The 23,916-nt window shown below is 40.1% G+C and overlaps 1 protein-coding gene across 3 annotated transcripts in view; it reads right to left on the bottom strand.

Moving 5' to 3' along the window:
* TMPRSS7 (transmembrane serine protease 7) overlaps positions 1 to 23,916 on the bottom strand; it is a 47,084-nt gene that overhangs the window by 22,095 nt on the left and 1,073 nt on the right. Inside the window, exons 2-10 of one of the 3 annotated variants that reach the window (XM_055259455.2) lie at positions 21,474 to 21,723; positions 17,731 to 17,861; positions 15,459 to 15,526; positions 13,835 to 14,028; positions 12,770 to 12,808; positions 11,837 to 12,065; positions 9,839 to 9,969; positions 9,024 to 9,136; positions 2,091 to 2,197 (exon numbers count right to left, since the gene is read on the bottom strand). In XM_055259455.2, coding sequence (XP_055115430.2) covers positions 2,091 to 2,197; positions 9,024 to 9,136; positions 9,839 to 9,969; positions 11,837 to 12,065; positions 12,770 to 12,808; positions 13,835 to 14,028; positions 15,459 to 15,526; positions 17,731 to 17,861; positions 21,474 to 21,723 — 1,262 coding nt within the window. Of the gene's footprint in view, positions 1 to 2,090; positions 2,198 to 9,023; positions 9,137 to 9,838; positions 9,970 to 11,836; positions 12,066 to 12,769; positions 12,809 to 13,834; positions 14,029 to 15,458; positions 15,527 to 17,730; positions 17,862 to 21,473; positions 21,724 to 23,916 lie in introns of those variants that run through there. The other 2 variants (XM_055259457.2, XM_055259456.2) reach the window with 2 other exon arrangements.

Below are 23,916 nucleotides of genomic sequence, written 5' to 3'. Positions count from 1 at the left end.
GATGCCAATTGGCCTGATGCTAAACTCTAGCACACCAAAGCAGTTCTGTCCTGCTAAATCTTTGTAAAAAGGCTATCCATTTCTTAGGGGTTCATATACCGCAGTCCAGCTGCCCTGAGCATTCACACCTCACCCCCAGGCTGTCTAGAGGAGATCATTAGGCTTCTTCCAGTCAGGATTACTTTTTCCTCCTTCCCCATTATAGCCTCAATTTCCTTAGGCTAACTGCTCAGCAAGGTATCTAGTTAGCACAATTAGAGCTTTTCCTTTTTAGAGGAAAAGTACTTGATAATGTGAAGGGCTGGCATTTTAAATCCTGAAGGTAAGGAAGCATCAAATGAATCTGATAGGATTTCAGCCAGCCCACAAGCCTAGTGAAGAACTAGCCCTTTAGGAAAGGATGGGGCTGAGAGAGCTTTCCTGGTATTGCTTGGGAGCAGATCCTGCTCCTACTTAGGCAGCAGTAAACACATCCCCGGTCATTGTTGTGATTTAGGGATAAAATAGCCCCTCATTTTCAAAGTGCAGCTCTGTCATAGGCTTACACCTTCACAAAAGATTTGTAAAGATTTGTTTTCTGGATCTCTATTTTAATTAAATACCAAAATGCAGTATCTTTAAAGCCTTGGGGGCACGTTCTATAGTATTTATCCAACAAGTGTCATTTCAAAAACAATCTTATTATTCATATTAATAATAGCTAGTATTTTTTGCTTTGTGGTATACATGATTTCATAAATGCAAACCAAAAAACAAACAAGAAAAACTTATTAAGAATCATTACCTCATTTCACCAACCAAAACTCAAAGAAGTTAAATAATTTGCCCTAGTTAATGTAGCTCCTAAATGATAGAGCTGGAACTTGAACCCACGTCTTCTGACTCCCACAAAATAGAGCCTCGATTCAATTACACTCCCCAAAACAATACAGTCTGCATTTTAATAATGAATCCAAGAATGTCCTTAAATTTGATAAAGCCTATTCCAATGAAGACAGGACCAGTTATTTTGCAAGTAGTCTGTCTAAAGGAATTGAAAGAAGTTTGTTCTGAAAAAGCACTTAGAAAGGAAAGGTTTCACTCATAGAATAACAATGAGCAAAGAAGTAGCAGGCAAATCCTTTAACTTAACAGAATTCTCTGAAAGTGAACTAAGAAGCTATTCTGTGGTCAAGACAGGGCATCCTGTATTTTTGAAAACCTATTGAGGGGCTGGGTGTGGTGGCTCATGCCTGTAACCCTGGAACTTTGGGAGGCTGAAGAAGGTGGATCACTTGAGGTCAGGAGTTTGACACCAGCCTGGCCAACATGGCAAAACCCCGTCTCTACTAAAATGACAAAAATTAGCCAGGTATGGTGGTGTGTGCCTGTAGTCCCAGCTACTTGGGAGGCTGAGGCAGGAGAATCGCTTGAACCCAGGAGGCAGAGGTTGCAGTGAGCCAAGATCGCACAACAGCACTCCAGCCTGGGTGACAGAGCAAAACTCTGTCTCAAAAAAATAAAGATAAAAAAAAATTTTTTTTAAAGTATTTAATTCAGTGCCTATTTAATCTGTTACAGATTTAGAAGTAAATCAACAACAACAATTAAGGGACAAATTAAGAGTGAGAGTGAGCACCTAGTACATTGGTTCTAGAGCCAAGTAGATTGGTTCTACCCCTAAGCCCCTAGATTTCTGATTAGCTTCAACCCATTTCCCAGTCTCAGGATCCAGCCATGCCAACTGGGACTTTCCAACCACACAGAATTGGTCAATGGTCTCTAACATTTTTTTCCAGCAGAATCCCAATTTATTATTTTCCCCCATGGATCCAGGATTTGAAAAACTCATCTGCCAAATACTCTTGTGAAGTGTGGAGTATACATTTCTACAGCCCAGCAGCAGGGAGCAGTGGTGGGGCAGGAGCCCTAAGACATGGGTTTGAATCCTGCCTCCATCACTCATGAGCTGCATGGCCTTGAGCAAGTTACGTAACTCCTATATCCCTCAGTTTCCCTAACTGTAAATGGTAAAGCACAAACTCTTTGAGGACAAGGAACACACAGCTATGAACTTTTCATCAGATGCCTCACATATGAAAATCACTTACATGTGCTCATTAATTTCCCACCATCCATGCTCACAGCCTTTCATACTCTTCTTGGTTATTGAATAGTTATAGAATTTCAGTGCTATGCCAAGAGTTGATAGAGAAGTCTGTGAAAATAAACCTTAAGTCAGAAAAAAATGCTTCAATCAAAGGATATATTTACTTATTCCCTTGGTTTGTTGTTTTAAGGCCATTCTACTCCTTGTGCCCTGTGGCCCTTAGTGGGGTAAACCAGTTCTCCTGAACAAAGCGGGATAAGGAGGAGAGCGTTCTGAAGAAGGAAGCAGGCAGCCATGTATTCAGGGAGCAGCTGCTGGGTCCCAAGTGGAGCGGGGTGACTTGAGACTTATCAGCATCTCTGGGTTTCAGTTTCTCCCTGTTAGTGTGAACTTAACTTTAATAACACCCACTTGTTAATGAGTGTAAGCACCTTCCTCTTTTGATGTACATATGACACAGCTGATTTAAAGCATCATTCAGATTCTTTAGAGAAAGGAGAAATGAATCAGCCTCCTCTTCATATTAAATTCAGTATTTCCGAAGGCTGTTAGTGAGTCACCCCTAGATCTTCTCGGAAGACGTCAAAAGAGAAAGCTGCCTACGTGTATGAGCAAACACGTGTGTGTGTGTGTACATGCACCACACCACTCCACACACACACACACACACACACACACTATGCAACTGACTTTTTTGTTGCATTTTGTGGTATACATCTGTATTATGTCTGATATGACAAAGTTTTCGTTTTGATTTTCACTTTGACCCAGGAATTATTTAAGGAATTTTTACATGTAAGAGAGTCAAATTTGGGTTCATCCATTTTTAAGCTTTCTAATTCTTAGTGGAATAAGAGTATCATTTCACCGGGCGCGGTGGCTCACGCCTGTGATCCCAGCACTTTGGGAGGCTGAGGCCGGCAGATCACGAGGTCAGGAGATCGAGACCATCCTGGTTAACACGGTGAAACTCCGTCTCTACTAAAAATACAAAAAATTAGCCAGGCTTGGTGGCGGGCACCTATAGTCCCAGCTACTTGGGAGGCTGAGACAGGAGAATGGCATGAACCCGGGAGGCAGAGCTTGCAGTGAGCCAAGATCACACCACTACACTCCAGCCTGGGTGACAGAGTGAGACTCCGTCTCCAAAAAAAAAAAAAAAAAAAAAAGAGTATCATTTATAGTGCCTTAAATTTTTTAAATTTTGTGGTCAAATTTATGAATGCTTCCTGGTCACTTTAAAACAGGAGTAGTCTGCATATATATGATATGAAACTCATCTGTATGATATTCAATATTTAATATCCTGCTTTGCCTTATTTATTGTCCTCCACTATCTCTGTCATGAATGAAGAGACTTAAAATTCCTTATTTAAGCATTGCCCACTTCTTTGCTTATGTTTTTTTACTTTTTTTATAAAATAATTTTTATAGAGACAGAGTTTCACCACATTGCCCAGGCTGGTCTTGAACTCCTGGGCTCAAGTGATCCAGCCACCTCAGCCTCCAAAACTGTTGGGATTATAGGCATGAGCACTGTGCCTAGCTGGCATTGCCCACTTCTCTCTTTGTATTTCCACTTATTTTTGATTTATGAGTATTACTGCTGTTTTGTTTGCTGCATAAACAATTGACGTAATCAGATCTTGTGGATCATCGTCTTCATCATTATAGATTGCTTTTTGTCTCGTACTTGCAAATCAGGGATATCGTTGCCCTGATTTCAGTGTTGCCTGGTACTAAGATTGTGGACTCTGCTTTTTGTTGTTTATACTTGCCTGATACATTGTCCATCCTTTTTGTTCAGCCTTATTGAGTTGCTTTTTAGTTCATTTTGTCTTTTAAAAATAACATAAAGTTCAGTTTTAGGTAATACTTTGTAATTCAATTTTATTGTCTTTTTCTTTAGATGAATTTTACCCATTACTTGTATTGCTCTGAAAGACGTTTGGTTTTAGTTATGTCATCGCATTATATGTTATGCTGTGTGTGTGTGTGTGTGTGTGTGTCTGCGCAAGTGTTTGCTTGTTTCCAATGTGCGTTTGAATAGAGTAAACCACCACCCCTCACCACCTACCTTTGAGGGAGAATGAATCAGGCACTTTATGTTTCTCACTTAAACATCACAACAGCCCTGTTGTGCAGGTAGTGTGAATCCCATTGCACAGAAGTAAAAACCAAGACTAACCAAGAAAAGTAACTTTTCCAAGGTTAAAAAATGCAGATTACAGATTCAGAAGCAGCCCTGCATGTCTCTGAAGGTCACCCTTTTCCCGGTGTATCACGCTGCTTGGATACCAACATGGGGGGCTCAATCGGAAAAGGATTGTCTTATGTTTACCGAAAACCAGGGCTCATGAGAACACATATCAGCTTTTTTTAAGTCTCCTCATCTGGTTATTTCTTCACATAAAAACTATGCAAACTGGCTGGGTGCAGTGGCTCATGCCTGTAATCCCAGCACTTTGGGAGGCCAAGGCGGGTGGACCACGAGGTCAGGAGACCCAGACCATCCTGGCTAACACGGTGAAACCCCGTCTCTACTAAAAAATACAAAAAATTAGCTGGGCTTGGTGGCGGGCGCCTGTAGTCCCAGCTACTCGGGAGGCTGAGGCAGGAGAATGGCGTGAACCTGGGAGGCGGAGCTTGCAGTGAGCCGAGATGTGCCACTGCACTCCAGCCTGGGCGACAGAGCGAGACTGTGTCAAAAAAAAAAAAAAAAAAAAAAAAAAAAATGCAAACGGAGAGATAGTAAATATATTAAGTAACTAATGTAAATCTTATAATGTAAGAACATCTTGCAGTGCAATCTTCTACAAGAAGCTCAGTTAGGCATTTTCACTATATTCCACAGCTTCAAAATAAAAATGGATTCATATGCAACACTACCTTCCAATCCACAGGGTTCCTCCATAGTGAAAAGAAATGAGTCCCCTTGCACACTGATTCCACTAACACAGAATTGCACACAATTCTACATTTGTATACAGATTGGCCAAGAGGCATTACTTATATTAACCTGCTTGACAAACAGAGGGATGACATTTAGTTTCACAGTGCATTGCAAGCTATTTCAACAAACGAACAAAAAAATAAGCCCACTATTATATGCTCTGTGTTCTCTGTTTCTGTTCCCTATCCTCTGCCTTCGCGTTGGGAACTTTAACCAAGTAAAGGGAGGAATCTTCCTGATCTGGACCTGTAATATGTAAATATATCTCTAGTCAGTAATGGTGATAGGATGCAAGAGGACTTATCTTTCAGCCCACCCCTAATTTGCCAGTGGTCGTGTGTACACAACCCAAGAACCCACCTCAGATGAGCAGTGAAAGTTTCTGTGGTAAAACTGCTTGCATATTTCCTTCACAGAAGCAGGGAACAGGGCTCCCTTCTGGGGAATCTTGTGCATTTCCTAAGTGATATAAGGAGGTGACTTACATGGCCCGTAAAAATCCGTGCTTATGCCTGGCGGACCTAAATTGGATGGTGCTGTGCTGAATGACTTCTGTGATAAAACAATTCAAAGCACTGCTCCATTTTCCTTTTCTAAGATTCTATAACAAAATGTATTGGAATACAAAAAAAGAAGGGAGGAGGTAAATGTTCAGCTAAGTGATTGTTAAGAAACATAGGGAAGCAGAACATCTTTAGAAACCCAGAAAAGGAGAAGGGGCTGAATTTATTTATGATTCCTTCTAGTCCTACCTGGGTCACTTTCTGTTTGAGTGATCCCTAGTAAATGATTCAACCCATCTCTTTTTCCGTACCTGTAAAATGTGCTAAGAATATGTCTTCTATATTAGAGGTGTGTTTTGAAGGGCCAATAAAAATATGTTGCCAAAAATACTGAAGTGCTAAACAAATATAGACAACATAATATAAACTCAACACCCTTTTTTGGTTGTACTTATTTGTTCCTTCTTCCCCTGTAGTCTGTAAGCTCCATGAGAACAAGGACTTTATCTTGCTACTAGGCATCCCCATATAGGGCCTGACACATGGCAGACATTTAATAAGCATTGTTGAGTAGACGAGAGAGCTTGAGAGAAGAATCTTTAAGCTGTAGCAGAAGTTAATCCTTCTCAGATAAATAAGACCTTAAAGCTCAGCTGAAAGTGAGTTTGCAAAGGGGGTTGATTGCTCTTCAGTGAATTTCAAAATGGGACCAGACACTAAGATGGATTGAGGAGAATATAAACTAACTTTTGTGTAAAAGACTTTTATTATGATGAGTCAATATTTTTGTTACTTAAGTCATCTAGTTCTTATTTTTTAAATAAATTCAAAGCTATTTTACAGGTGAAAAAAGTCAATTTTACACTGATCTCCATTCACAGTAACATGCCCTCATGTTTTCAAAGCTTTCTGGAAAGGAACAGCTTTATTTAACCTCTACACTAAGGAGGACAAACTTGCTCTCTGAAAGATGACAACAGCTGACACGTTTGTCCTGGTGTTTCCTGCCTCCTTTCTCCCACTCCTCACTTGCCCACTGGGATGCCCTTTTCCTTATAAAGACTTTTTTCTTTTTCTTCAGCATTTCTCACCTCCAACCCCTAGCAAAACAGTAAATGATCCAATATTCTTATTCACACCCTGACTAAAAGTCCCAACAAAGTTTTAAAATGTTCATTTTAAGGCTGTGGATTATTAAGAAGTCAACCTTTATTTTATCTCAAAGGAATTTCAAATATTTGACAGAGCTTTTAAGAATGGCACTTTTTCTGCTATCACACGAGCTCAAGAAGGTAAATCTGCTTTGTGGAGAGACTGAAGAAATGGAGATTTGTTTCCTTTCCCTCTTCCTTCCCTAACCCTTTCCTTCATCTCCTCTTTTCCTCTCCTCCTCAGACTCGCTGCCTATCTGAGGCCCTGCATTTCTGCTGCCCTGAATCCTTGAGAATGTGGCAGTGAGCAAGGGTCCAGCACCTTTATCTCTTAATTACTTTGGAAATAATTGTAATAATGATTTTTTTAAAATTTAAGGATACATGCCATCAGGGTATTGACACCAACTTACAGGTTTGGGTAGAGTAATGAAATTATTTTAACTATTTAACTATTATGACTATGCACAAAAAAACATCTATGCATCGGCCGGGCGCGGTGGCTCACGCTTGTAATCCCAGCACTTTGGGAGGCCGAGGCGGGCGGATCACGAGGTCAGGAGATCGAGACCACGGTGAAACCCCGTCTCTACTAAAAAATACAAAAAATTAGCCGGGCGTGGTGGCAGGCGCCTGTAGTCCCAGCTACTCGGAGAGGCTGAGGCAGGAGAATGGCGTGAACCCGGGAGGCGAAGCTTGCAGTGAGCCGAGATTGTGCCACTGCACTCCAGCCTGGGCGACAGAGCGAGACTCCGTCTCAAAAAAAACAAAAAAAAAAATAAAAATAAAAATTAAAAAAAAAAAACATCTATGCATCAAGCACCCTCCTGCCTCAGAGTCCCTGGCTCAGCTGTTCTCTTTGCCTGCAACATTCTTATCCTGGTATTCACAAGGTTAGTTCCGTCATCTTTCAGGTTTATCTGCAAATGTCCCCTTGTCAGCAAGACTTTCCCTGACCATCCTATTTAAGATAACAAACACCTAACTTGTTATGCTTCACACCTCCCACCCCCAATTCAAGCTATAGAGCCCCCTTCCCTGCTTTATTTTTCTCCATAGCATTTTATCATTACGAGACATATTACGCGTATTTAACTTGTTTGTTTATTACTTGCCTTCCCCTACTGGAAGGTAAGCTCCATGAGAGCAGGGCTGCTGCTCTGTGTGTGTGTCTGATTTCATGGATCCCCAGTGTCTGGAATCGTGCCTGAGTGCCTGGCCCATAGTAGTCATTCAATAATATGTTGAATAAACACAAACAACATACTGCTTGCCACTTACATCTAATTCATCTAATTGCTACGCCACACAATAATGAGTCTAGATGTATATCCTGAATGAACAAAGGTGACACTTTGCCCTGTCTCCATGTGATATTATAGGTGGAGAAAGAAAAAACAGTTTACTAAGTTTTTTTTAAAAAAGCATAAATGCCCTATCTAGCAACAGAAGGAGAGATACATAGATAGATAGATAATAGAGATAGATAGATAGATAGATAGATAGATAGATAGATAGATAGATGATAGATAGATAGATAGATGATAGATAGATAGACAGATAGATAGATAGATAGATAGATAAATAGATATTTCATATACATTTGTACTCTGGTTTGCTTATACAACTGAAATATAATAGAGTCGTCCCTTAGTATCTGTGGAGGATTGGTTCCAGGAGCCCTACAGATACCAAAATTCTCAGATAGTGAAGTATCTTATATAAAATTGTGTAGTATTTGCGTGTAATCTATACACATCCTCTCCTATACTTTAAATCATCTCTAGATTACTTATAATACCTAATACAATTATATTCTATATAAATAGTTGTTATATTGTATTGTTTTCATTTGTATTGTTGTTTATTGTTGTATTTTACTGTGTGTGTTTGTAAAATTTTTTGATCTGTGATTGGTTTAATCCATGAATGTCAAACCTGCAGATACAGAGGGCTGACTGTATTGCCTAATCCAATTTATTATTTTATTATTATTCCTATTACAATGCTGGTGATGAAGTAATTAAAAATTGATAAATGTGCTCTATCATAATACAATAATTGTTTGAACCTTCAACAATGCCTTTGCATTTTCAATACCAACAAAATAAATTTGAGAAAAAAGCCCCAGTCTGCTAAGAGTAGTTCATTTGTGGGCAGAGGGTTGAAATTACAGAAAAGTGTTGCATTCTAAATAATATATTTCAATAATACTGAAATTTTATAAAATTAAGCAATATTCTTTTGTAATTAAAAAATTAATGAAATTCATACTATTAAAAATAGAGCAGTAATATTTTTCTAAGACACTGGTAGAACTAGGCTACCTGAAATTTCCAGGTACACTTGCATTTTGGAGGATAGTAGCTCGGGTAATATGGGCTTGAAATTTTCCCTTCAAAGCCAGTGGTGTCTTTGACCAACACTGTGTTTTCACACTCTGGAAAAGATACCCAGTGACACACAATGATTCGCAGCTGTGAGATTATGGAAAAATACACTTCATACATTTCTTTAATTACTAATGCACACTTCCTTGATCGACAAGCTTTATATATTTCTTAAACTTTAGGTTTTTTTTTTTTTTTTTTTTCAGAAGAAAGAAATACCACCCTACAGATGTATAGCTAAAATGCTTATTCTCTAATTCTATATTTGTTTTCACATCATATGTCTTGGCTGCAGATCTGCAAGATGCTATTACTCTCTTTAAAAACATAGTTCTGAACTCAGAGACACCAGCAACAGCTGAACAGCAATCCCTCCTCAGAGGGCCTGAGTTCCATCCCTCATATTGCCTCCTCTAAGCTCTCAACTGTAATAATCTCAACCTCTTTCCTTTGTTCACCCAGCCCTAGGGATGATAGTTACTTTCTGCACATGTTACATCCATGACACATTTCTCTTCTTGTCCTTTTGGCCTTTTGAGTAACCTTATTAACACCTTTATATGAAGTTAATAGTTCTTACAGAATTCATTCTGTCCAAATAACTAATATGGTCTCTCTCTTCTGAGTGGACCCTTATTCAGAGTCCCAGGCTAATACAATGAATATTACAACACAGCTTCCAGAAAGATAAGAATAGGCTATCATAACAAATACTTCTAAAAGTGACTTCTCCATAATTGGGGAAGACTTACTTTGTTCTGGAATGACCTCAAAATATGCCCGGATTCCTGACAGCCTCCGTATATGAGGAGACTTAAATGTCACCAACATGAGATTATTTGTAGAAACAAATGACATTAATGTTCTTGTGGGTTCACAAATTCTGAAAGCAGATAATAAAACAAAAGTACATGAATAATACGTTATTTGAGAAATGGGTCTCCATTCAAAACGATTCCACACATTTCCTGGGCCATCCATTCAATCCATCCACTCAGTTCTTGGGAATCTCTCCCAACCAGATCCTCATCCATTAGTAGCCACAGAGCACTATGGAGCCAGAAAAGGTAGATATATTTTTGTGTAGGAACCTCTACCAGAGAATTCTCTGGGATGGCTGTCACTGTATGCTCCTTGGGCAGAAATACGGTATAAAAGTAGTGTATCTAATGGCTAAGGTCCTGAACTCTGCTCTAAGGAAAACTGGATTCAAAATTCAGCTCCATCACGTAAATGGATGAAAGATGCCAGGCTTAAATCTTTGTAAGCACCAGTTTCTCTTCTATGCAATGGTAGTGTTACCAGAAGAAAGGCCACGTGAGTTGTCCAGGTCCTTGGCATTTTAAACAAAGAACTGAACAAAATGCACAAAGCAACAAAGGAATGAAACACAAAAATGAGAAAGGAAAGCAGGGATTTATTAAAGCACTCCACAAGGTGGGAGTGGGCCAGAGCAAGTGACTCAAGGGCCTAGTTACAAAATATTCTGGGTTTTAAGTACTCCTTGTGAGGTCCCTATCAGCTACCCCTTAACTCAATGAAGGGTTTGGCCCATGGCTAAAGGCTGAGGTGAATTGGTGCGGAATGCAGATGAAGGGATGGCCCGGGCTTGACCCCCAGCCAATCCAGGGTGCTTTCTCTTTCCACCTGAGACGTGGCGGAAGCGGTAGGGTTGTAGAGTGATGGGGCTTTTCCTTTTAGTTTAGCTTTAGGAAGTTTGTGTCAATTGGCCTTAGGTTCCCAGCCCCCAGATCTTCTTGTTTCCCCTTGAATCAGCTTTAGGAAGTCAGCACTGATTGGCCGTAAGTTCCCTGCCTTCAGATCCTATTTTCCTGCCTCAGTAGTAATAATAATAGTATGCTCCTCATAGCATTGTGCTGAGGATTAAATGAGATAAGTAAATATGTCTGAAAGGATGAAAAGAAGCTGATAATGATGGAGGAATGGGCATCAGTGGCAAACTTACTTTTCACTGCACATTCTTATGTAGTGTTTGAATTTTTAACATGCACATTCATCACCAAAATATAAATACCTGCATACACACATAAAGCATTGTTGCATACATCCATAGACACGGTTAAAAATAATAGGATGATTTATGTACCTTTTTAGCACAGTGAGTAATAATTTCTTAATAAAGCCTAATTGATTATTAGTTTACCAAATATTAAGCACCCACAAATAAATATCTACTATTAAGTAAAAAATACTAGAGTATGTATATGTGTGTGTAATTACACATACATGAATGAAAGGATTTATGCTAAAATATAACAGAAATTTGTTCTGAATAATGAGGTTGTGAAGTAATTGATACTGTTTCCTCTGACCTAATTTTCTACAATAAACATGTATTATCTTTGTAACGAGGAAAAAAATTTAATTGTTTACTAATATGATGCAATCATCATAGGATATTCTCACACTGTTGAAATAGTAGACTTCATTTTTATTTCAATAAATGTAAAATTAAACAAAGTATCTGTTATATTTCAGGTATACTGGCTGAAGTTCTTGCTGTACTGACTTTGAGAGTATTTGCTACAAGTGGAAAACAAACATTGAGTCTGACAGGCTCTGGCGAGGGTACTAAAGTATAAGGGATAAATAGGGCATGGGTCAGTCATTGACCTCATGTGTGCACACAAAAACTGTTTTAAAAAAAAAATCCAGGGGGAACACAGATACTGTAAAACAGAGGTTGTAAAAAATCTTTTTACCCGCCAAGAAGAGTACCTGCATCGTACCTGTACAAGATGCTGCTCCGGATGGGCAAAAGGGAGTCGTAAATGGTCAGGGAGTCAGTGACACAGTTGTCGGCTTCGATTTGGATGGACTTGATTGAGAGACGAATCAGGTAGCCTACTATGGCCACCAGCTTGAAGTGACACATCAGCCTCCCTGAGGTTGCAGAGATCTCCAGCGGGTAGTGGAGAGACAGATGCTCTGCATAGAAGTACTGAGAGCAGCCTTTGTCTGTGGAGACAGCACCATTTTCCTTTCTTTTCTTTTTTTTCAGGAATGACTTTTATAAAAACAGAAATCTTTATAGAAAAGTAAAGGGCAAAAGAGGTCATGTGAAGGACATATGGCCAGCCTAGGTCCACTTCCCTGCCTTCTGGTAACAGCCCTGCATTTTGCCTTTAGAAACTACCCGCACTGTCTATATAGTTTGGTTGGGGTTAAACTCACCCCTAGTTTCAGAGGTGGGCACATAACCCAGGCTGGCCAATCAGAGTCAAACAGGCATGTCAGTCAATCCAGACAATGAGAGTCAGCCCCAGGACTTCTGCAAGAGCAATCGGGAAATACGTGGAGGTGGTTTTCACCATGTTTTAGAAAATGATAAATTATCAGTTTGGATCTGCTTGGTGGTCCTACAACCACAGTGGAAGAGCACACTTGATAACGAAGCCTCCATAGAAGTAGGCAGAGATGCAGAGTTCTGATGATATTTTTATTTTAGATCCTAGACTCAACCATAACTAACACTAGCACACTCCATGTATGTCCCACTTACATGAGCCAGTCAAGTTTCTTTTGTGCTTAAGGCAGTTTGAATGCATTTCTGTCACTTGCAATTAAAAGAGCACTAACAAATACCATCAATTAGAAAATGAAAATTACAGCCAAAAACAATATTAACGTGGGGGGAGGGGGAACCACATGAAAGAATTTACCAGATCCTATGGTTGACGAGTAATCCGACCGAAGCCCAGCTGCATTGGAAAAGCACATGAGAAGAGACTGAATCCTATCATTTCATTTTGTTAGAATTTTGCTTAGTAAAAATTATTTTCAGTCCTTCTTTAAAAGCAATCAAACACATCTGGGATTTACTTTAAAATAATCCAGTGAGGATGAGGTAGTTGTTTAGGTATTTAGAGATCAAATAGAATAGTCATGCGTGAGTTGGTAGTTGTCGAAGCTGAGTAAAGGCTGTATGAGAGTTCACTATAGCATTCTCTTTATTTTTGTATCCTTGAAATTGTAGTTGCAAGTTTCAAATATTTTCAAAGGTAAAAAAGCAACCAAACAAATATAATATTAGTCCCATATATGAAATAGTACATGGGATACAGAATTTTCTATGAGATTTTTCATTTATTTAACAAATATTTGTCAGCTACCTACCATATGCCTAGTGTATGTGTGTGTGTATATAATATACTTATATATTTTTAAATACACGCAAAATATATTTATAACATATTCATATATGTATTTTATATATAAAATTTAAATCAAAACAGAAAACTGGATAAATTTTGAGTTATGCAACCATTAAACCATTTTACTATCAAGGCAAACAAAGAAATTCGCATTTGGGGCTATGAAGCAAGCTGTTTTGGAGTGTTGGACAACATTACACGGTAAAGGGACAGTTCTGTCTGGGCAAGTAAAGTAACAAGATAAACTTCAGCAAAATTATTCCTTGCCTAGGGTTTTGTTCTTTGGGGACTTAGTTTGACAATGCATGACCTGAATAAAGGTAGGTAAAGGTACACAGTAATACATTCAATTTCATATGTATATTGTCCCCGAATCTACTGTTCAATCGCTGTATACAACATTTAGCAATTTCCTTTACTGACATAGCTCCAATGTCTTTAGTTAATCCTGCGCTACTGGGATTGTGGGGTAATCCCACATTGTAATGCTTCATTACAATGTTGACTATAATCATGGCAAGTATCAGGAGTCCTGCAGGAAGGAATGCTAAAGGAAAATTACCCAACAATCACCATTTAGTACCACAGAGTCCATGTCCACAGCCAGACCCTGCAAGCTCCCCACAGAGGTCCGGTTTATGACGCTTGTCTGGATGGAGTCCTTCAAGATGGCGGCCACACAGTCTTCACAGAAGATGTGGCCTTTGGCACGTGGCATGACAAAAACAATCCAAAAGTGGACAAGGAGGCCGCCTTTGTTGTTGCTGCTATAACGAAAAACGAGAGATCGTCAGGGACCTCACAGGACTTTACAGAGAAGAAATACCCAGCTGGTGGATTCAAGGAAAGGCCAGTGAGCACATCCTTCAACTGAAGCTAGCTCGCTTCTTTAGGTAGTCATTGACTTCTGTTATGAAAATTGGCAAAGGACAGCATCATGTTATATGTATTCAGACTATAGTGTTGGATTCTAATCTAAAACCGTTGCTGTATAGTTGCGTCTCCATGGAGAATATGCTATTTCTATGGATATCAATCGGTATTCACTGCCATTAAAATTTAAAACCATGGCTGGGCGTGGTGGCTCATGCCTGTAATCCCAGCACTTTGGGAGGCTGAGGCAGGCAGATCACCTGAGGTCAGGAGTTCAAGACCAGCCTGACTAACACGGTGAAACCCTGTCTCTACTAAAACTACAAAAATTAGCTGGGCATACTGGCAGGTGCCTATAATCACAGCTACTCGGGAGGCTGAGGCAGGAGAATTGCTTGAACCCGGGAGGCAGAGGTTGCAGTGAGCTGAGATCGTGCCATTGTACTCCAGCCTGGGCGACAGAGAAAGACTCTGTCTCAAAAAAAAAAAAAAAAAAATTAAAACCATTATAATGTTTGATACTCTGCCATGTCCGGGGACTGTGCTAAATCTGCTTTATCCCATTTAATCTTATGAGAAGGTCCTATTATTATTCCAATTTTATAGGTGAGAAAACTGAAGCCAAATACAACTCCAAGTCACATAGCTAGTAGCAGATCCAGTAATTAAGCCCAATTTGGTTTCCAGTCGGCCCCCAGAGCCTGAGCTCCTAATGGCATAAATACTGCCACGTTGTATGAAAGGGACATAACGCGGCGTCCTGCAGTAAATGACTTGGGAAATGGAAGGTTAAGGAAACTAATCAAGTTGCTATACTCCAAGTCTTCTCAGTGCTTTAATATGTCAAAGTGGGTTGTGGATTGTGAATCTCTGCAGATATATTTGGAGTGGGTGGGGGTGGGATATAATATATGGTGCACAATTTTTTCTAAAAATTATTTGACCATGAATCCCCTTTTTTCTCAGAAGATCTCTAGTGACCAGTTTTCAGTGAACATTAAGAAATCATGGTCTGTGCTTTATTTTTGCCTCCACTCTCCACCCAATATGATAGACAAGTTTATGGCCATTTTGCACAGCAGCACTGCTATAGGGGTTCAGGATTCTAGCTATGGGGAGAAGGTTGGGATTTGGTGGATAAAGAGCAAAAACACAGCAAGAAAGCAGGGCAGTGAGTTGAGTCACTAGCTGTGCTAATACAGTATAAATCCCCAACCACCTCCAAGAAGTTACTTGGTAACGGTGGAATCTCAGCCTTTTCATAGCCTTGAATGGACTTTAGAACAATGAACACAGAAATCTCAAAACGAGGGACATGCATTACCTGACATCTGCAACAACAGACTGCTCATAAAATTTGGAGAAGGCAGATGTTGTATAAACCAGGTTTATCTGAAAAAGAATAGTTGAGGTATCTGAAGTATTTCATACTTGACTTCCTTTTACAGTATCTTAAATGTTGTAGGCCCAAGCTCTGACAGCCAGCAAGAAGAAGTGCAAGCCTCAAAATAAAGGCTCCTAACTCCACACCCAGACATTATTTCTTGAATTCAAATAAATTCTTCCTGCAACAATCTTGAGTGACTTACTTTCATTCTGCTATCTGTGAAAAATCAGTGACCCTCAGTCATTCATTGCTCTCTTTAAACTCAAACTGAACTTCTGTATTCTCCCCACTGCAAAGGTTAATTTTCTCCACAGTTAACAAATCAAACTCATTTAAGCAACTTTTCATAGCACAGTATCTGACCCAACGTCTTTTCTATCAGTGCACCAGCGTCGACTATATTCTTAAGGACACATTCTCACATTAGCCACTAGGGGGAGAGTGGTACCCACAGCCAGGTCTACCAGCCCCCTTCAGAACAAACTCTAGGGAAGGGCCCCAGCCATTTTAAAAACTTCATAATTGGATCTCAAAGGAGAGCTCTATTTCAATCGATTTACCTTCTTGGCCCTCACCTAGCATTTCTAAAACCAAACTCAATCTCTTCTCCCAAGTCATTTTCTCTAGTATTCCCCTTCCTGCAGAATTTGAAAACCACCTACATAATTGCCCAAGATTAAAAAACAAAAAAATTAACCCTTAGAAATTATGAAGTGTAGTGGAAACAATATAAGCTGTGAAATTTAAATTCACTGTGCAACACAGAACATGTTGCCTAAACCTGTTTAGGCAGGATTTTTTCTTTTTCTTTTTCACCTATAAAGTGGTAATCAAAACAGCCACCGCCTTGGGATAATTTGAGAAATAATTGGTATACAGTCATATGCCACATGACATTTTGGTCAATGACAGACCACATATATGACAGTAGTCCCATAAAATTATGATGGAGCTGAGCAACTCTTATCATCTAGTGATTTGTGTTACAATTGCCGACACTGTTCAGTGCAGTAATATGCCGTCCAGGTTTGTGGCTTAGGAGCAGTAGGCTATACCGTCTAGCCTGGGTCAGTAGTAGGTCATTCCAGCTATGTATGTGTACACACATTCTATGATGTTCATACAACAGTATCTTCATTGTTAAGCGACACAGGACTGTATAAATATTAGAGGCAAAGGGTTTAGTGACGTACCCACTATATAGCAGGCATTCCAATAAGTAAAAGCTGCTCTGAGCACTATTGTCTTTGATGTGCCCTCTCTCTCACCACCTTTCCTCATTCTACACAGCCAGTCATTGTGTCAAAGTCATCACTATGACCACCCTCTCCAGTACCGTGGAAATACAAATTGACAGCAACATTCTAGTTGGTAATATGTGCCAAGAGCCATGAATAGATACTTTTCTATTTGTCCAAGTAATTATGCTTTTAGGAAACCACCTAAGGAAGTAATTGGAGATACTCACAAAGAATGTGGCAGTTTTGCTGTCACATTATCTATAGGAAAAATTGGGAACAGCCTAAACATCCAATAAATAGGGATTTGCTAACTTTGAGGCTATTGTAACTTACATTTTTTTAAGGAAGATTTACTTGCATAGGAGCATGCAATAGCATGCGAAGAGAAAATGTTAGCTTATAAAACTGAATATAAGATTCCAATATTGCACTATTCTCTATGTCTGTGTATTTCAGAATAAAAAGGGGCTTTATCTCTGGTGATGACGTTAAAGAAGATGTTAGTTTTTAAAACATAATCATCAGAATTTTGCTAATTTTTATAATAAATATGTATTAGTTCTATAATGAGAAAGTTATTTTTTTTACAATGAAGAGATTTCCAGTGCACCAGGGTTGAAATAAATGTGTACAATAATGGAATGAATCGGTATGCATCTAACTTCAGAACTGGAAGGTATTTTAAAGGTCATCTGATTCCAATTCTTTTATTTTACAGTTGAGAAAAACTGAAGCTGAGAGAACAATTCTTTTTTTTACATTGGAGCATGGGGGCAGGGGGGAGAAATTCTATCTTACAGCCAAGATGTGCTAAATTTCATGTTTTGTTCTGACACCTTCCTTTGTCTACCCTGCCCTCTACTTCCCTAAACCCTGCTCACCTGTGACCCTTGTGGTCCCCTCCAGCTTCATCCCCCACCTCCCCGAAAACCCACTCTACCCTAATCCCCTCTCCCCCACCGCCTCACCACTTGCTGCACAGTCCGTGCCACTGAAAGAAACTCCCTGGACTCCTTTTGTCGGTATGCAGGAAGAAACTCAATGTTGGTGACGTGAAACATCCCAGCAAAGTAAAAAGCATCTTTACTTTCTGTCTTACCTGTAAAATAGGAGAGAACGAGATTAGGAGGCTTTCCCATCTGTTTGACAGTAAGGAATTGTCTGCGCTATGTCAGTATGAGGCTCCTAAAATAATTTCATTTTAGGCAGCTACATACTAACTGGTTCAGAGCCTGTGAAGTTTTAAATGTAGGTAACAACATCTATTTCATCAGCAGCAAATAACCATATCTCAGAATATTCCTTCTATCCACTCTGGCAAATACTTAAGAGCAAGATTAAAAGGATCTCATGGCCGTTGTGTGTTACTTTTCTGTGGCCCATACATACCCTGTTTTATCATAATTTCTCTCTGTCTCCTTCAAGGGCTCTCTGAAGGAATAAACAGTAATTTATTTTGATTCCTGAGCCCCTAATGCAGGGAGGGCCTGGCTTAGCTTTGAAACTCAATAAACATTTGAGGGAAGGAAGGGAGGGACAAAGCGGGTAGAGGGGGAGAGAAAGGGAGAAAGACAGAGTGAGAAAGAGAGAGAATATTTCCTCTTAGCACAAGGCCCAGCACGTGGAAATGCTAAATAAATGATGGCTGAATTAAAAAGAAGTTGCAACCGCTGTGAGTGATAGGAAACAGCTTCCCTTCTAAGATCCATTCAAGGTCACTTTAGCCCCAGGAAGTGTAGAGAGGCTGGGGAGGGGAGGAGGCAGCACCGGGTAAGGGGCAGAAGGATTGAACTCCTGTCCTTGATTTGTTTATTCAGGTAATGTGACCTTGGACTGATCACCTTGCCTCTAGGCCGACCATATAAAACAACAGTTGTTTTTCAGTTTTTTTTTTTTATTTTTATCAGGGAAGTGCTTCCTAGATTCCTTTTTTTTTTTTTTTGGTTGCGGACTCTAAAATTCAAATGAAAGCTATAACTTCTTTCCAGAAGCTCACACATCCTTCTCATATCAGTAAGTACTCTAGAGTCAGAAGAACAACCACGTAAGAAAGATCAATTAATTTAGCATTAAATCAGACCACATTTACCTGACTCTTCACTTCAGCCTAATGTACAAGATCCTCCGTAGTCTCCCTGTTTACCTGTCTCTGTCTACCTCCTTTTTCAAGGCCACCCTCCGTGCCCAGATTTCATGTATCAAAACTAACCTGTTTTCTATTGAAAAATTCTTACTGGTCCATACCAGTCTCCCTTTGCTTGTACTGATCTGTTTCCATGAAGTGGCCTTCTCTGATTTTTATAAGTCAACAAACTACATCTGCACAAGGATGTTCTGAAACTTTATATAAAAATGCTAGGACAGAGCAAATGTGTCAGCTGGGGAACAGCAGAGAAACCATGGCAAATAAGCTGCTTTGTTCTGGGTTGGGGTTGTGTGTGTTTGTCTTAATGACCCATTGACTTGACTTCCCCACCAGTTTCCTCAAGGACAGAGATCTTATCTTGCTCACCACTCTGCTCTCATGCCTACCCCAGGACCCAACACATAATGAGCAGTCTCAAGATGTATCAAATGAAACAGGAACCAGTCCATGAACCCTTCTCTGGATGCCATCCCTGGGCAATTTGGATGTCTTTCTTCTGTCGTCACAAGATAATCACTTAAGCAAAAAAACTCACACCTTCTCTCTAGCACTGAACTGTGAACTTTTTGAAAGTAGAAAATGCATCTATGAGCTTTCTGAAGGTAGGAGATGCATCATGGTGTGTTTGATGCCCTACATTCTGCCAAGCAAATCACAAGTGATCAATTTATGTGCATATAAGTGACCTGAACCATTCAAGACAGTATTCCTTCATCTTCATTCTTTGCCTGAAAGTCTTCCCTTCCAATCAGATTTTCATATCTCTGAGAGTACATCTAGGAAAACTGTTTCTCTACCCATATCACTTCTGTCACCAAATGTGGGGGTGGGGGTGGGGGCGGGGGTTCCGCATACCAAGCAATTCTCCAATTCATTGCAGACACCAGCTGGATGTCCAGTGATTCAATTCAATTCTGACACTATCTACCAAGAGTCCGTGTCAGACCCCAAAGGTTAAAGGCACATTCTTACCAGACCGCCCCCCACTGCAGATCCCAATCAGAAGTAGTAGGTCCCCAGGCTATCCACACTGCTGTCCAAATTGGCTACAAGTTGGCTGTTCTCATAAAGCCCTCAGGTTTCATAATTTGCTAAAATGACTCACAGAACTCAGAGAAACACTTTACTTACATTACTTCTTTATTATAAAGGATACGAATGAGCAGCCAGATGAAGAAGTACCTAGAGCAAGGTGCAGAAGGGTCTCCAGAGTAGGAGCTTCTGTCCCTGTGGAGTTGGAGCATGCCACCCTCCCAGCAACTGGATATGTTCACCAACCTGGAAGCTCCTTGAACCCTGCCATTTAGGGTTTTTGCAGAGGTCAGTTTTAAATCATTGTGCATTCGTGATTAAGCTCAATCTTCAGCCCTCTCTTGAAAGTTGCAATCCCCTAAGCATGCAGTTGGTTTCTCTGGTTACCTAGGGGCTTTCAGCCACCAGTCACTTCATTAACATACAAAAAGACATTCTTAGAAGCTCTGTATTAGGATCTAAGGACTACAATCAAATATTATAACAAAATGTATGTATATAAAACAAAAGATGCTCCTATCACTCCTATCATTCAGGAAGTTACAGAATGTTAGAAGCTCTGAGCCAGAAATCTAGGGCACAGAATAACTAGATATTTCACATTATATCATGGTGCATGATTTTGTATCAAATATATTAACATGTATAGATGGCAACTCCGATACAAGTCAACAAAGGCTATACTTGCAGTGTTGCATAAGTGAGAACTCTATAGGAAAGGGCTTAGTTATGACACCTGTCCAAAAGGATCAGTCAGATCAACAAACACGTAATAACAGAGGAGAGAAAGATGCATGTGCAAAATGGAGCTCAGGGAGCCGGAAATTCAAGGTTGCCTAGAGACAGGTGGTGGGTGGAATGAGGAAATGGAACAGCTTGGCATTCCGTTAATTTTTTTAAAGCTACAAATGCGTTACATTTCTGAACCAGTCAAAATCTCCTGAGCATCCTTCTCAGCTCTTCCCATCCTATCCCCAATCTCCCCCTCTTCCTCTCCTATGGGGAGAAAATGGTGTTGGTAGAAAAAAAAATAAAAGAGAAAGAGAATTCTGGTTTATGTCTCCTTAAAATATCAACACCAGGCCGGGCACCATGGTTCACGTCTGTAATCCTAGCACTTTGGAAGGCCAAGGTGGGAGGATTGCTTGAGTACAGGAGTTTGGGACCAGCCTGGGCATCATAGTGAGAACTCTGTCTCTACGACAAATTTTAAAAATTAGCCCAGGTGTGCTGGCATAGACCTGTGGTCTCAGCTACTCAGGAGGCTGAGGCAGCAGGATTGCTTGAGCCCAGGAGTTCAAAGTTGCAGTGAGCTGTGATTGTGCCACTACACTCCAGCCTGGGTGACAGAGCAAGACCTTGTCTCAAAACAAAATAATAAAAAACCATCAACACCAGTTTTGGAAATGGTATATCCATATTGGAAAAAGGAAAATCCCATCAGAAATACCTATGGCAGATTAGGGCTGCATTGCTAATGCTAGACTCACACCATAAGCCCTAACCCCAAAGAAACACAGATTTTTAACTTACTGATATACAGCCACAGAAGTGTCCAGGCTATGACTGCTAGGATGAATAAAAATACTGTGAAGAGAATGATTTTATTTTGTACATTCCAAAAGGGAAGTTTTTTCTTGGATTGCTTCTTGGGTTTGGCTTTGCCAATGGGTCTTTGTGGTGGTCGTCTTCCTGGCAATGGTAGTTGTCTCCCCAGCAACGGTGGCCGTCTCACTGGCAGCTTCTTTTGGGCACTGACCACTTGGACTGAGATATTGGATATCTTCAAAAAAAAGAAATAACATATGTTACCAAGTAGAAGTAGACAGGATCGTAAATGAAACTACCCAGTCAGGAGATGTTGGTGCTAAAAGGCCTAAATGTAACTATTTAAGCATTCATATTTATGTAAGTATATAAAATTATTTACATAAGTATAATAACTTGATTTGCACCAAGTCACAAAATTAAGATCAGATAAACCAGACATTACTGTATATAAACCCTAGTGAAATGGTTTCTATTGGGGGACCCAGCCCCCGATATTTCAATGTAGGTTCTTTTCTATTTTCCCTAAGTGTCGGCCGGTCTGAGAAATAAACAGAAAGAGTACAAAAGAGAGGAATTTTAAAGCTGGGTGTCCGGGGAAGACATCACATGTTGGCAGGTTCCGTGATGCCCCCTCAGCCACAAAACCAGCAAGTTTTTATTAGCGATTTTCAAAGGGGAGGTAGTGTACGAATAGGGTGTGGGCCACAGAGATCACATGCTTCAAAGGCAATAAAATATCACAAGGCAGAAGGTCAGAGCAAGATCACAAGGTCAGGGTGAAACTAGAATTGCTAATGAAGGTCCATGTCCTGCTGGGCACACATTGTCATTGATAAACATCTTAGCAGGAAACAGCATTCAAGAGCAGAGAACCTGTCTGACTAGAATTCGCCAGCCTGGAATTTCCTAATCCTAGCAAGCCTGGGGGTGCTGCAGGAGACTAGGGTGTGTTTCATCCCTTATCTTCAACTGCATAAGGCAGACACTCCTAGACGGCCATTTTAGAGGTCTCTTCCTGGGAATGCATTCTTTTCTCAGGGCTGTTAATTATTACTATTCCTTACTGGGGAAAGAATTCAGTGATATTCCTCTTACCCATTTTCAGCAATAAGAGAAATATGGCTCTGTCCTGCACGGCTCCCAGGCAGTCAGACCCAATGGTTATCTCCCTTGTTCCCTGAACATTGCTGTTATCCTGTTCTTTTTTCAAGGTGCCCAGATTTCATATTGTTCAAACACACATGCTTTACGAACAATTTGTGCAATTAATGCAATCATCACAGGGTCCTGAGGCGACATACATCCTCAGCTTATGAAGATGATGGGATTAAGAGATTAAAGTAAAGACAGGCATAGGAAGTTATAAGAGTATTGATTGGGGAAGTGATAAATGTCCATGAACTCTTGACAATTTATGTTCAGAGACTGTGGTAAAGACAGGCGTAAGAAATTATTAAAGTGTTAATTTGGGGAACTAATAAATGTTCATGAAATCTTCACAATTTATGTTCTTCTGCCATGGCTTCAGCAGTTCCCTGCGTTCGGGGTCCCTGACTTCCTGCAACAGTTTCTAGGTTCTTTCCTCAACTCTCCAACTCTGTTGAATAGATGCTGTGGAGGAGAGGCCTGAATTTCATGGGGTAAAGTAGATTAGAGGATTTGAAGGTTAAGAGGTTAAGGTTAAGATTCTAGGTGGGTAGATTCATGTGTGTACGCAGCCCCCCCTCCCTTTTTTTTTTTTTTGACAGAGTTTTGCTCTTATTGCCCAGGCTGGGGTGCAGTGGAGTGATCTTGGCTCACTGCAACCTCCACCTCATGGATTCCAGCGATTCTCCTGCCTCAGCATCCCAAGTAGTTGGGATTACAGGCACTCGCCACCACACCCAGCTAATTCTGTATTTGTAGTAGAGATGGGGTTTCTCCATGTTGGTCAGGCTGGTCTTGAACTCTTGACCTCAGGTGAACTGCCCGCCTCGGCCTCCCAAAGTGCTGGGATTCCAGGTGTGAGCCACTATGCCTGTCCACAGTCTTTTTTATGTATGTGTGTATTTCACATGTTTGTATTATATTGTTTTTCTCTCACAATCAATTATTTCTGGGCTGATGCAGGATTGAAAATAAGAAGATAAGTGAGTTCCCCACAGAAATGAATTGATTTCCTAGTTACAGCTTCATGACTGGGTGGTAGGAAGGAAAAGTAAAGGCGATATGATAATTTGCATAGGGTTGTAGGATAGGAATTAAATATGTTTGTTTTGCCATTGCCAGCCACTGAACTAGTGACTCAATTTCCCAATTATAAATGAAAGAATTATTTAAAAGTAAATCGAAGAACGAAATAGAACACTCATTAGATTAGAAAATTGTTGGTTTAAGTGTATTGATGTGCATAGTGTTATGTGCAAGAGTAAAAAATACATTATTT

The sequence above is a fragment of the Symphalangus syndactylus genome, chromosome 21 (assembly GCF_028878055.3).
Source record: "Symphalangus syndactylus isolate Jambi chromosome 21, NHGRI_mSymSyn1-v2.1_pri, whole genome shotgun sequence".
NCBI classification, from domain to species: Eukaryota; Metazoa; Chordata; class Mammalia; order Primates; family Hylobatidae; genus Symphalangus; species Symphalangus syndactylus.
This window is presented reverse-complemented; position numbering and strand designations above follow the sequence as displayed.